General features: G+C 41.4%; 1 protein-coding gene across 1 annotated transcript in view; it reads left to right on the top strand.

Moving 5' to 3' along the window:
• Positions 1 to 500: 500 nt before the first annotated feature.
• dph6 (diphthamine biosynthesis 6) overlaps positions 501 to 15007 on the top strand; it is a 60626-nt gene continuing 46119 nt past the window's right edge. The window contains exons 1-3 of the mRNA XM_073482714.1: positions 501 to 589; positions 1019 to 1110; positions 2140 to 2324. Of these exons, the coding sequence (XP_073338815.1) occupies positions 567 to 589; positions 1019 to 1110; positions 2140 to 2324 (300 nt within the window). The 5' untranslated portion in view covers positions 501 to 566. The remainder of the gene's footprint in view (positions 590 to 1018; positions 1111 to 2139; positions 2325 to 15007) is intronic.

Genomic DNA, 15007 nt, shown 5'->3' with positions numbered 1-15007 from the left:
GTCTGCCTGCATTGTTGTTTGTGTGCGCTGTTGTGTTGTAAGAAAGACAGATTACATTTTTTTTGTATTTATCTATTTTTATAACATTTGATTTTATCTTTTATTCATTGATATTGGTCCTTGTATTTATTAGTATTAATTTAATCACTTTAACTCTGTATGTTTTTCAAGGTTTTTTTGTCACTGGTTTGTTTCCTTAATTTCTTTAGTTAGCCATAGTTATGTAAACAGCATTAATTCATATTCTTATTAAAAAAAAATCTCAATTATTATAATTTCACTCTTTACTTTGAACAGCTTGTCAATGCTGCACTTGATTATGGCCGTGTGTGTGTGTTTTTAAATGTAAAAATTCACAGAAAGAGAGAAAATGCCAGTGACAGTGATTTTCTATCAGGCATATTTGAAGGCAGCTTGATATATAAACGGGTCCTTTACCAACCCGGAAGTCTGGCTCTCACATGTTGTTGTGTACAGGCACCGGTTTGCAGAGCACAGCTGTCACTTTGTGCACTGTTATCGCAAATACATTGATGTCATTAAACTCTTGAGAGAAAAATAAGACGATGAAAGTGGTCGCGTTAATAAGGTAAACGCTCTTCTTCGTTATAACTGTCTCCCTGATCTGTCACGGTTGTTTTAGCTAGCATGCAACTAACTACATGTCAGATGTACTGCTGTGAAGACATGCAAGACAACCTGTCCCTATGCAGTGTAAGGTGTTTTATTACGCCCGTGGAGTGTGTCTAAACCCAGAATATACCATGTCTCTTGTAAAAGTTCAAAGTTATCGACTATAAACATATAAAAGTTACAAAAGAAAAAAGCCCATACAAGAGTGGCACTTTGGAATAGAGCATCCTCAGTACAGTAGCCAAAGTACAGCCACAAACAGGTTCATCATCACTGAATATTAATGCTGCTTCATAACACACACCCCGTGATAATGTATAGCTCTGCATCTTAATGATTCAAATGCAGCTTTACCTCTGCGCCTATTTCTCATTTTGTGTTTCAGTGGGGGCAAAGACAGCTGCTACAACATGATGCAGTGTGTTGCTGCTGGCCACCAGATCGTAGCTCTGGCCAACCTCCGTCCTGCTAACACAGGTGAGGAAGATGTGCTGCCTGGGTTTATGATCTACAGGGGCAAGCTGGGCAATGTGGGCCAGCCACCTGCTCTTCTGCGGACCAGCAAACTGTGAACTGCACATGAACAAAGTACTGCAGAACTTTATGTACTCCAAATCCCACAGGAGTGTTTGCTGCATGCCATCTGATATGCTGTGGCTTAGAGCTGCAACTATAAGGTGATTTATCAAATATTTAATTGATAGAAAATGAAACTGATTTATCCTTAAACCGTATAGCGAATATGTTGGAAGTTTTTGACTATCTGTCAAAGAATCAAAACAATTGAAGACATCACTAAATGACTGAATATGGCTACATAATGATATTTTTTCTTTATTTATATGAAGTTATGAATTGTGTTACCATCTAGTATGCACTATTTGATTCCTAGTCCATAAGTCAGTGAATAATACAAAACACAATAAAGTAAATATTCATGCGAAACACAATAGAACATAATAAAATGAAATTCTCAAGGTGACTGATGTTTGTTGGAGTTTTTCTTTCATTAAAGTTTTATTTTGAAAGCCTTGTTTTTATTTCATGTTGACATTTTTCACAGTGACACTTTTATTTCATTATGGTACTTTTCAGAATAAAGTGAATGAAAATTGTAATTGTAATGAATTGAGTTTGAAAAAGCTTCATTTATATATTCATATATATGTTTTCGTTATTGGCTACATGTTATGCTGTTTCTGACAACATGGATCTTAATATAACTATTCGGTAGGTCCAGCCGTCCCAGTAGCGTATTGTTGTGTAATAAATGGTTGATTCATAGCCATGTAGTCTGATGAAATCTATAGCCATAGACCTAGACCCTATAGCCTATACCCTATCTGTCAGTTTCAACATCAGTTTTGTTAACATTTGAAATTAGCTTCTGGTTGTTTGCTCACACTTAACTATTCCTTGACATACTCGTTCTTACTGTTTATCAGACACATGATCAGTATCTCATCACCTCACAGTGGCTCAAACTTCTTTTCCTCCATGCCACAGATGAGTTGGACAGCTACATGTACCAGACGGTGGGCCACCAGGCCATAGAGCTGTATGCTGAAGCCATGGATCTGCCCCTGTATAGACGCACCATCCAGGGCTCTAGCCTGGACACCAGCAGAAACTACAGTAAAACGGAGGGAGATGAGGTGGAGGACCTGTATGAGCTGCTGCACCTCGTCAAGGTAGGCCTCTCTTGCCCCCATTTATTGTGAGAGATAAAAGGTTTTATTATTCTAGCACTGCAAGTGGATGGGTTTGTTGTTCTTGACTTATTTATAGAAAGCTATTATTTTACTGCTTGTTTTCTTTTGTTGTTACATTTACACATAAATGATGCTGTATATATCTTATCTATCAACCCAGGTCCTCTGGCCTGACCCCTCTTATTTTCCTTACACACAATACAAACGCACACATAGACATTTTACTAGTTTATTTATTGTCATAATTAGTGATACTTTATACGTAAGTATTCTGTTGAACAATACAATATAATTCAAACTGCAGTATATTGAACATATAGGTCCAGAGAATTCCCATAGCAACAAGTGTTCATAAATGTCACCATTTTTACATTTACGAACAGCTGATTAACTTCATTTACACACACAGAAGAAACCAATCAACACTGGCATCCCACATTTGTCTTCCTGCCAAACTTAAGCCCAAAATTCAAATGTTGTTAGCCTCCTTCTTGCTATATGATAAAATCTCTGTTAAAATGGAAAAGGCCCTTATTGTGACTTTAATTAGGATAGTTTGTATGTAAGTAAACATACTTTGAATGTAAGTGCACTCAAGCTTTGCAATCAATAAGTTTACATTATTCCTAAATTATCAATATTTTTCATTCAGCAGCACACAAAGATTTAAGTTTAGGTCGGACTATTTTTTTTTCTGCATTATTATATATTTTTATTTTATTTATGTCCATGTTGAAAAATATTTCAATCTAAAAGATAGAATATATGCATATACATACATGTACATAATTAAAAGCCTACATATACATGCCATACACATAATAAAAAGTGTACAGGAGTACTTGCGCAAGACTTCCTCAAAGAACTCAAAGCAAAATCAACAGAATACCTTAATTAATAACAGTATCAGGTCATAAATCTGGAATAAATATTTTTTTATCATAATAATTTAAAATTTTTCCACACATGATGTCTGATTCTTCACACGTTATTGAAAAAGAGAGTGACACTTATTCACATTTTCAATACAATGCACCATAATTATGTGAACTCACTTTTGCAATGCTTCACTGAGCGTATACAAAAGCAGTCATCGTTTTGACTCCTTGCCACCACTGACTTATGCTTGACTGCTTTCTAGTGAACAAGCTCTCAGAGCACCACTAAACTTCTCATCCCGGCTAGGGTTCGTGACATATGTCACACTGTTGAGATGTTTTACAAGTCATTCTCTGTGGATTCAGATTCACTTAGTAACCCATCAGCACTGTCTCAAAGAGACCCAGCTTGTCTAGCTTCATCTGGCCAGCTGTACACTAACAGTCCTTAGCACCTATTGTGAAGTGCAATCAAGCTGCTCAGGAGATTAAAAAGCCATGTTAGTGCTTTTAGTCTGTCCTATTTGGTATGTCTTGATTTCACTTTCAAAGTGGAGTAAGTTTCCCTTTTATCTCACTCCGGGAAAATAGTGTGCCTGTTCTATCAGTTAATGAAAGTTTTATGTGTGAAGTTGGAGCGAGGTGCCCTTCAACAACTGGCTTCACAGGACAAACTCCATCCTTTTTTTTATCTCACTTGACAGAAGATCAGATGCAAAAATTAATCACCAAATTAATATTTCATCAAATACTACTTTTGCCAGGACGTTGTGAAAATATTCATTTGATGCCAAATTATGTATGAGACCTCGGTGGTCTGATGTGGTGCAGGGTGGCTGACTGACAGGTTGGAGACAAGCGCGTGTGTGTTTAACACACCGCTGGCACCGCCTGGCTACCTGACCGCCTGCAGCCATGAGGAAACTACCTGGACGCACACTTCAACAGCAGCAACAGCTCTCCCTGCTGTCAGCGCAAACAGGGTGTGGGATTGATCCTGTGTAACACTTTTTCCCCTCTGCACCCCCCAAACAACCTCTCATTTTAGCTTGCAGCATCAAAATTTAAGAGCCTCTTATGGGATGGTGGATAGGAGTTTGTTGTTGAGATGGGAGTTGGCTTGACGTGGTGTAAATGAGAGAGAGAGAAGGAGAGGGGGGATGCTTGGTTCTTCCTGTAGGTCTGTGTGGAGACATGTTCATCCGGAGCTGAGGGCTGCTCCAGGGCCCCCGCATGTCCGCACACCGCCTGGGTGGCAAGGGCCAGTCAGCCTGCCTCGGGGCATTTCGCGCCCTCTGCCTGACTTTCTTTGTCGTCTTCTGTATAAATAGAAAGCTTTACACATGCGGCTACATGAGAAAGCTCTTGTTTTTTGTGTTTTTCTTGTGAGAACATTCACACAGTCCGATTTCTGCTTTTTGGGCTCTTCCGGTCAAATAGTGGATATCTCTCTCGTGCATGATGCAACATACCAACTCTGCCTGTGGTCAGGGCTCTAATTGCAAAGGGCTACTAATTTCCTATTTCCAGGGCTTCTCTGGTTTGACCTCACCAGTCATACAGGCCATAGATCAGGGCAGCTGGACCCCCATGGGGCCCTCATGGGCTAGCAGACCTCCAGTCGTCTCCCCATTTACCCCTCTCACCGCCATCAACAGACCTTCACCATAAACAACAGGCTTCCTCTCTCTCTCTCTCTCACTGAGTGACGTCAACCATAAGAATACAACTTTCTATCTTGGTTTTCAAGTTACTGCTCGCTGAGGTTGCTTTTTTGGCATTCTTAATAGTCTTTTCCCTTTTTACCACACTGTGAAGGGAACTATCTAAACTGTCATGATACCCAAATGATAAAGTTTGATATAATCCTAGTTTCTAAAAACAATACCTATTTCAATACCACGGCAAAAAGAAAAAAAAGTCTTAGGCACACATAATAGGACACTTTTCTTTAATCGTGCTGGTACAGAAAAAAGTGACTGGACACAACCAACACATTTGTAATAATTCAAAAAAGAAGCCAAGCACTCTTCTGGCAAAAAAAAGGTTAAAAAGCCTTTATTTGGATCGCTATCTCATACTTAAATTCTTAAACTGAGACATTTGTAACAGTGTTACAGTGTTAAAAAATCTAATCATAGATGTGTTTTTTTTTTTTTTTATAGCTCCGGTACTTGGATTCTACTTTGTATGTGCAATTAACAGAGATAGAATCATTTTAAACTTGTATCGGAAATGTATCAAGGTATTTCTACTATTGACAACCTCATCAACCAATCAGCACAATTCAATTCAGTCAGAGCATCGCAAATCCCAGCTCAAAAAGTCATAGATTATGGTCATATTTAGTCATGTCCAACACGTATGCCTTGTTGACAAAATTTTTTTTTATTTATGATTTTACCACCAGAAAGTTTGTGGTGTTGTTGATTGGTGAAGGAAATGATAGAAGAAGGAGAAAGAGAGAGAGAGAGAGAGAAAGAGAGGGAAAAAAACACTTCTTCTGATAATGAGCTGTTAAATCACCCTCACTGAAAAAAAACACTTTTAGCATGAAAAAAAATGTGTTCTGTTTGGGGAAAGTGTGATATTTTGAAAGATTCTTTCTAGCAGTTTGAATTAATTAGAAGTTACAAGATTATATTTGGCAAATGACACTTGAGCATAGATGAAAGAATTTTTTTTTTTCTCAGATCCGGAGTTGATGAGTTTTAAGTGGATATTTTTCCCTCCTTCTCCTCCTTTCACAGTGCTGGCAACAGACCCGTAGCATGAGCCAACAGTGCCATCTACGGATCAGTCTCAGAAGCTGAAGAGGCTTCTCTACACTTTGGCCTCTCTTGGAGAATGTTTGGAGCCATTCAAAAGACTCAAAGGAGGAGATCATATTCTTCAGAACCATTGTTGATAGAGGGGGAAAAAAAGTCCAATTATAATAGAAAAAATGAGCCATCCATCCCCTGGCAGTAGTGATAATGGCAGAATGACAATGTGGCCCTATCGTTGGCTCCTTTGCTCTCATCGCTGGCTGTGTATGGCAGTTTGTCTTTGAAGTTTGTAACCTGATAGACATGCAAGCCACTGCATACCCCATCCCATCGTGCGAGGTGCTGATCTTTGAACCCGCTCTTTGAGGGGGAGGAATAACAGTTTTGTCAGCAGCGGGGGGGGGGGTGCTTCGTTTGTGGACATCTATGGCTGTAAAAGGTATATTTTCATAAAGCGGATGACGTCATCTGTCCTCTGCCAGGCTTCAAAGGCAAGCAATATAAACATAATGTAAAAAGGTATGAAACATTTTGATCTGTAGCTTGTAATTCAAATACAATCTTTGTTCATGTCAAAGTATCTTTGTGTGGATTCTGGATTTCAAACTGGATTTCGTCAGTTGCGTGTCCATACTTCATGCGTGTGCTGGTCGGTCTGCTCTCCTCTGCGGTGATCTGCTCTGATGTGTGATACAGATCAGCAGTGTCAGTCACCCCTGGCTGTAACGCCAGTCCCCCCGAAGGCCCGCAAAACCCCTCATATTAGTCATATCACATCCCTCAAGTCCTTTATCCTCTTCTCTGTGCTCTGTGACCTGACACAGTGGCTCTTTATGCCCCATGACCCTGCTTGTGTGTGTGTGTGTGTGTGTGTGCCCGCGCACGCTCGTGTGTTCAAGGTCAGGTCAAATCAGGCCTCTGTTACATGATAACAGGTCTATCTCTGTTCTCCTTACACACCTCTGCCTCTCTTTTTTCTGCCCCAGTTTCCCCTCATTCAACACCCTGCGGTAGAAAGAAGTGCTGTCACTGCTATCATCCCCCTACACACTCTTTTTCATTGCGCAAATCCAACTGCAAACTACTTGATGTTGCACATAGTATAGTTACGTTTTGTATATGTATATGTTTTTATGTATAAGCTGTTTCAAGATGCTTTATAGTGGTTTCTTTTCATATTTTTACATAAAGGTGGCAGTCAAAAAACTAATACAGCAATGTGTTCAATTGCAATGACGATTTACAATCAAAATCAGCATTTGTTCTCCATTTTTAAATGTAGACTATAGCCAGAACTGAAAGAGCCTATGAATTTCTAGTTTTCACAATAAGATGTTACTACAAGCCACAAGGCTGCCAAACAAGGAAAAGTTGGACCATCTCCAGACGTTATTTTAGCGACCAAAGCCGGCTATTTTTCACCCAAAGTCAAACCATTTCCAGCCGTTATGTGTGAAGCAAAGCTGGCTATTTTTTTCCAGGAAGTCAGACCATCTCTAGCCGTTTTTGTAGCGACCAAAGTCGTCTATTTTTCATGGGAAGTTTGACCCTCTCCAGCCTTTTTTGTGGCTACCAAAACAGGTATTTTAAGCCAAACTCTGATGTTTTCCTCACTCTAACCAAGTGTTTTTTGTGCCTAAACCTTGTGCTAAATAAGCACAGCGTTGTGACAAAAGAGAAATACATACTAAACATTTGTCAAGTTGCATTTACATTATGGTTTTTCAGAAAAGTACTTGGGTAACATTTATCCTTGCGATTGGGTTGTGTAACTCAAAGAAGAACTATGTGAAGTAATTAATTCAGTCAGCACAACCGTCTAGTTGCCTACATCGCTCTACTGCTGTGTTCACATAGCGTGGATCTGCTAGTTAATGAGGTTATGTGAAGTTTGGAAACAGAAGTAAGAGGACATTAAATGCTGTGATCTCTAAGTTTCACCTGAAATGTAGATCGTGGATGCCTTCAAAATCAATCATACAAACATTTTTCAGATTGCCCGCCCCTGCTTTTACATGCTATTTTTAAAGCTGATTTTAGGCAGATGCAACATTTTACAACACATAGATGTTGGGCCTTGAAAGCAGCACAGCCTATAGGGCGCGGATGGCAGCGAGCTTTGGGGCGACGAAACTCGAGCTTCAATCACTTGATGTAGTAATAGATAATTTATTAAAAAAGATAGTGACTCTATTGCAGCAACTCTGCAACCTTTGAGCTGATGAATAAAGACAAAGACATTTAAGCTCATTAGAGTGATGAGGAACAATAGATGATATCTACGCACACGTTCCTTTCTGCCAGCTCTAATTAGCCGCACTGTGACATCTCTGTCGTACCGGGACCCGGCTTTGAGAACGATGGAAATGTTACTTTCAGATCTAATTTCCTATCCTGTAATGCATTCGACTTTTCAGAAACACTGTTTTTCCCAAGTTCTTTTATTTTTCGGATAACTGATATCGCGGGTCAGTTAACACCCTCCCTCCCTCCCTCCCTCCCTCACTTTTCTTTTTATCAAGCCAGTATTTTTTTTTTTCTTGGAGATGTCTGGGAAAAGTCTTGGAGAGGCGCGCTGAGACCTTTAGGCCTTTGTAGATGAAACATTCCTTTCCGTTTGTGTGTGTTAAAACACCTTGTTTTTAGTGAGATAATCCTCTTCTTAAACTCACACACCCTCTTCCTCCCCCATTCCCTGTTTGACCTTTATTACACACACACACACACACTCACACACACACTCCCCCCTCATCCTCAGTCTCTACCGCCGCTCCATTATCGACATCAGCAGACAAGATTGGGGCCCTCTGAGATCGCAAGGCAGTCTGTCCACAAGTCCAAACATTCTTTTTCATTCCTTCCTCTCCCTCGCTCCTTCTTTCTTTCTTCTACTGGCATCTTTGTCTCCATTGTATTGTCGTCGCACTTTCATCCGGACCCTTCAGAAGCCTGGCACTGCGTTGTTGCGAGTGCCCTGATGGAGGTGTATCCTGCTGTGAGGAAAGGAGGGAGAGGAGAAAGAAAGGAGCGGTGGAGGAGGTGGAGGGCAGAGGCAGGCTGGCTGGCTGGCTGGCTGGCAGGCAGGCGGAGGAATCTCCAGTTGAACCAGGAGCTCTGTGGTATCGATTAGGGAGCTGAGGTGTTGTGAGACAAGTCGCTGAGGAGGGGTGTGAACTACGAAGGAAGGGGAGGGGTGGTCAAAATCAAACACGTAGCCCTTCTCTGATTACCGGCATGGTGCAGCATTAGACGTACATTGGGGGCTCAACAGGAAAATGGATTTCTTTAAAAAGCTGCTTAATACATAAATCATGACCTCTGGGGTCACAGCGAGGGTTTAGGAGATCGGATCAATAACAAAGCTAATGCAAGCATGTTGAAGCTGGTTTGTGGTGCAGAGAGACCTCTAAATGGTGTTATTGGATGTAGCTTACATCCAGTCTTAAACCGATGGATAATCACTTTGTTGAGAGTTTTGTTTTATTACATTTTCGGTGCAAATTTAGAGAATTGCACTTATATTTCAGCATGAGCCAGTATAGATTCCTTCAAGCAGCTGTATCTCTGTGTCGCCTCTCTATGTGATAGCCATTGTTATCTTTTCCTTTGGTCTGAGGCCGCTTGTATTTATGTTGGTCGCCACGGTGGCAGTGGGGTTGAGATTGCAGGCTTGTTTTGCACATGAGGAAGGATAGCATTAGCGCTGAGATAATGGCACTGTGCATTGTTTCGCTGGCCGTGTGGAAGTGGTGGGACAGGATCTATTAGATGCAGGCCCATTTCCCTCCAACTGACGCTAACAGTCCCCCACAAACATTAGATAAAGAGCCTAGCCTCAAGCCTTTGTAATTTGTTTGTATTTTTCTGCTTAATGTACTTTGCTCAATCTTGTTTAGCGATGATGGAAGCTGATAGCCTTATCTCGCCTTGCCAAGGGCATGAGCCACTACCACTGCTTGGTTGAACATTGTTCCAACGAAGAACGTGTGCGTGTATTTATAGTCTTTTTTTTCTGATTTTATTTTGATGCTGGATGAATTGTGCGTGTTTCTAGGGGTTATTTGCATTTGAGATATTGGCTAATATGTTCCATTATGCACTGATGTAAATACAACATTATGGAAAGTGTATTACTATAATTTCTCTTCTTGTTTGATTGTTGATATTAAAAATTAAGGGGAATCTGTGATCATTTTCTAAGCCTGGCTGACCAAATTTGATTTCTTTTCTCAGTTTGTCATTGTGTATTTTGTCACTTTTTCTTTAAAGTGACTTGTCTTTCCTTTCAAACAACTGCTACTTTTGATCATCAGAGATCTATTGTCACATCTTCGCTGTCACCCTTGATGAAAATCATTTTTTTCACTCCCTGCTTTCTTCTTTTTTTTTTTAAAGACACATTTCAAGCGAATCTAAAATACTAGATTAGATTTAAATGGCCACCACAAGCTATAATAATTCTCCATTTGGATTCTAGAGAGTTGTTTTTACTCTGCGGCCCCGTGTAAGAGTGTGAAGGATAATCTAGCCATTTAAGAAAAACAGAAGCCACTGGGGAGCCTGGGTGTGTAATAAAAACCTTTTAAACTCACCAGTATCAACAGCTAGTCAGGCTCAATACTGCATGTCTCAGTTCAGACATCTGAGCAATAGTGCTAAGTCTTTCAACTCCCTGCCATTCATCTACTCCAAAATTAAGAGGGCTTTTATGTTTTGTTTTGTGAACCATTCCCCTCAAGAAATATTTGTGGCAGGCCCCATCACCTCCCGCAGCTAAAGTCATAACCAGCCGTAGAAAAACACTGTCTGGAGTCTGGAGAGTGGGTTCAACCAGCATCATTGCTATATTTTCCTCTCGTCTCTCTCTGGGGAAGAATTGGAGGGGAAGGGGGGGTTTCATGATGTCTGTTGGCGCTATGGAGGAGAGAGGACGGGAGAGCCAAGATGCCAAGAGCCTGGAACCTGACCTCACCAGAAAAACATTTACATTTTGGAGTGTGTGTGTCTGTCTTCAGACCGCTGCGTGACTGTGTCTATATACATGGACGTCAATGCATGTGCGTGCATATACACCCCGTGGACTAGGTGGTTGTTACGGACCATGAAAAGCAACTGACATAGTTTACCTCTCTGTGGCGTGAAACTCTTCCTTTGATTCTGTCCTACTCGCTTTCTGGAAGCAGCTTCCTGTCTGAGACGCTTTTACCTCAGCCAAGTGGGAATGTCAGAGCTGGGATTATCACTTTGTTTTATGCCCTACAGAAACTGCCGCTGATGCTTATTTATTGGAATGCCTTATCCTTTTAATGGTAAGAGGCGAGACCTTGAGTGTTTTTGGAGGAAGTTACACGATTTCCTGTCATCGTAAAAAATGTCAGTTGATCATCTGAGAGGCATTGAACGACAATTTGTTTAATCTAGAAACAACCATTTAAAATATTGCAGTTTTTAAAAGGCAGTCATAACTTAATTAGTTTGCTTGAATTGCAAGTATTCATGGACATCGATAAACAACCTAATGTCTCCCTGTTGCTTCCTAACATTTGGTTTTCCATGAGTGTAGATATGGAAAGCCTCCTCGTCCTTGGCCTGATGAAACTAGGGCTTTGTGCTTGCTTTGGCCAAGGCCCTCTCCCTCCCTGCCTGACGACTGGCTGGGCCTGTGTTTACGTAACCATATATATCTGAGAGGAAACTCGTGAAACGTTAATCTCTCTACTTTTTAACCCTGATGAATTTCTACATTTTCCAGCTGTGCGGCATGGCATATTTATGCTCAGGCTCTATCACTGAAAACAGCTCTGTCATTGTAAATGAATCACTACCCAAGACTAAAGTGTGTGTGTGTGTGTGTGTGTGTGTGTGTGTGTGTGTGTGTGTGTGTGTGTGTGTGTGTGTGTGTGTGTGTGTGTGTGTGTGTGTAAACTCCAGGCTGTACAAATACAAACTCAGCCATGAAAAGCTGCAGGAGTACTGTACCTCCATGGATAAAATTTCTGAAGCTTCTTTTTCATTCTTCTCCAGGCCCAAATCAGTGCACGCTGGCCTGTCACTCGTCTCGTTGCTGTGGGCTGATAAGCATCCCTCAGTCATCGCACTGATGAGACAATGTCTCATGTCATATCCTCTGTTGACTGGTCACACCTGCATCGTGGCCTCAGCGGAGGATAATACTTTCCCCTATTCTGCTTCCTGTCTCCCCTTCTTGTGACTCTGGCCTGCATCATCTCAGGAACCGGTTGGGGTATTCAGGTTTATGAGCAGCTGGCTTTGTGAGCAGTTTGTTTTTCTTATTCTACCACTCTCTATGGTCGAGGACTGACACGTGGTGAGTCATCCCGCCAGCCCATCCACAAGCACAAAGGAAGAGCCCGTCTTTCAACAGCTCCTTCAAACAGACAGCCCCGCCAATTTACCAAAGGGAATGTCTCTGAAAGCCTTTTAGAACAAGATTTTGGCTGATGTTTGTTTTACAAAGACATTTGCTAAGCTTGCATGTCCATTTGTTGCTTTATTTTGACGGCTCAGACATTGTACATAGTGTTTTAGTCTCAGTACGTATAAGTAGCGTATAATCTTGTGAGCATTGGGTGTAACCTAAACAGTTTAATTGGTCAAAACTATATCTTGCACCTTGTGTGCACATCTTCCACATCCTATCATTCCTTCCTCAACTCTGGGAGTCACCTTGGAGCATAACTGTCCGTACAGAATGGTAATGAGGAAGCTGATTTAAAACAAATAACCAGTGTCTCCTCCTACTAAGCTCATGCTAAGCTTGCTGTCAGTTTGGCATGTCTGAGTTGTCAGGACAGCCGAACACGCCCCGGGACTATGTCCGCATTACATTAAACACAATCGCTTGACCCTAGCTGGCCCTATCCCCTGTACCATATCTACTTGAGCTGCTACAACAAGGTCCAACCCCCTTCTCCATGTTCCCACCGTGTAGGGGAACCAGGGAGAACAATCCCATTATATTACAACAGGCCCAGAGCTGATCTAATGGAGAGAACATTAAAACCATGTCGCGTCCGGTCACTTACTTGATGGATTCTGGGAGAGAGATGGCGAGGAGAAGGAGTGTAGGAGAGAAGGGGGGAAGGGATAGGATGCTGTTGGGTTAGAGGTGGTGTCGATATGACAGTGCGGATGCGGCGATGGAAAGCTCGTGATGGTACCCCGGTGCCCTTGAGCAAACTGTCATTCAAACCACTTTAATTAATTTCTCCACTTTGTCTTCTTCCCCGCCTCCCTGCCATCACACACGAACATGCTACACACAGGAGGCAGTAATATAATAGAAAGTATGTGTCAACAACTTTGGACTCGATTAAAAAAAGAGGATTTTGTAATGGAAATTTGTGGCCTTGTGTTTTTAATAGGCAAGATCTGCCAACGCCGACTTCCTAGTTGTCAGAACAGGCTGAAGCAGGCATGTTGGAAACCCACCATTTTGCAAAATGGAGCTTTGTATTGTTAGGGGTGTATAATTAAGACCTCATTGTGACAGCCATTGAGAAAGAGCTAATGAGGGTTCTGATGTATTCCATATGAATATGAATATTGAATTTTTAATATTTTATGGCTTTCTAATTGCCTTGGTTGCTGTTAATGGCTTTGACTGTTGAATATTACCCAGACTGAGTGTGTGGCGTGCGTAAGTACCTTTAAGCTGAGAGCTGATAAAATAGGCGCATTCTCAAGCTGAATTCTTTGCTTTATGATTGTCGTGCATGTATCTTTGGGGCAGATACATATCTTTGACTGAAGGCATGTCTGTGACTGTGAATACATTTGAACCACTCTTTTACTCCCATACCAAGATGAATGTATATATAATTACAAAGTATATCACACGCACTACCTTGATATAGAGTTTAATGGCCGTATCGTTTCTTTGTGGAGCATGTCTGCTGGCCTTAATCTTCCCCACAGCTGACATCTTAATAACTCAGCCCTCTCCATCTATTTCCACGGGAGACATCCGGATGTTGGGGAAGGATTAGTTTAATGAATTTGACAATTAGTAACAGAAGTTAATGACTGCATGGGGCTAAGTACCCTGATGGACATGGCTGGGGGGACTGAGGGCTTCCATTGCTCTGGGCCATAGATCCTCATTAATAGCTTTTCTGCCTGCTGGAGAGGACAGGGGAAGCCAGACCAGGCCTTTGTTTAGTCTGCCTCTGAAAGGGCTGCTAGGGGGTTGCACTGTTGCACAACGCCACGCCAGAATTAGTCCCGCTCTGGGCGTGAGTTAATGCAGGGCCTCAGGTCCTGGATCAGGTGAAGCTTCCTTTAATGAGCTAGGGTCATTAAACGTTGAAAGAAGAAAAGTGACATGGAATCGGGGCGGGCAAAGAGCGCTTTCTTCGGATCTTGTGCCAACAGTCATGAAGGATGAAAAGTGGCTCGTGGGTCACAAGAGTCCTGATGACCTCTGCCTTGATTTATCGTTATGTTAGCTTCTTACCCAGATTCCGCCTTTAATGCAGTCAAAACATCGTTTAGCCAGATAGCTCTCATAAAGATTTTATTATTATTTATTATTATACTGTACTTCACGAGCTACCTTGTCGCTTTGTCAGGTATTCCCACTATAAACCATTTTGATAAATTTTTCAGCTACCATAAAATCAAAGTTTGTATTTTTTATGGTATCATGAATACACATGAAACACATCCCATAAAATCCATCAATTCAGATTTACACATACATGTACCACTTCTTCACAATAATTTATCCCACCTTTCCCACAGCAGATGAGAAAGTATGTCTAGAATTTGTAAAATCACGTCCAGAGCAGCATTAGCTGCCCCCTCATTCCTGCCTGTCTCCTGGTGATAGCTATAATAGCGACGAAAACATAACCGCATCCAAGAATAATCATTTTCCAACGCTGTTTGCCAAAAGGTCCACTAGCTGGAGTCTCCATTGAAAACAAGGGAATGTGTGAGAAATTTGTCTTGTTGTCATTAGTGGCGAGTAAGCCCGGGCTCCATGATGTAATGC

The sequence above is a fragment of the Pagrus major genome, chromosome 16 (genome assembly GCF_040436345.1).
Source record: "Pagrus major chromosome 16, Pma_NU_1.0".
NCBI lineage: Eukaryota > Metazoa > Chordata > Actinopteri > Spariformes > Sparidae > Pagrus > Pagrus major.
Note: the sequence above shows the minus strand (reverse complement) of the source record. Positions and strands in the feature narration are given on the sequence as shown.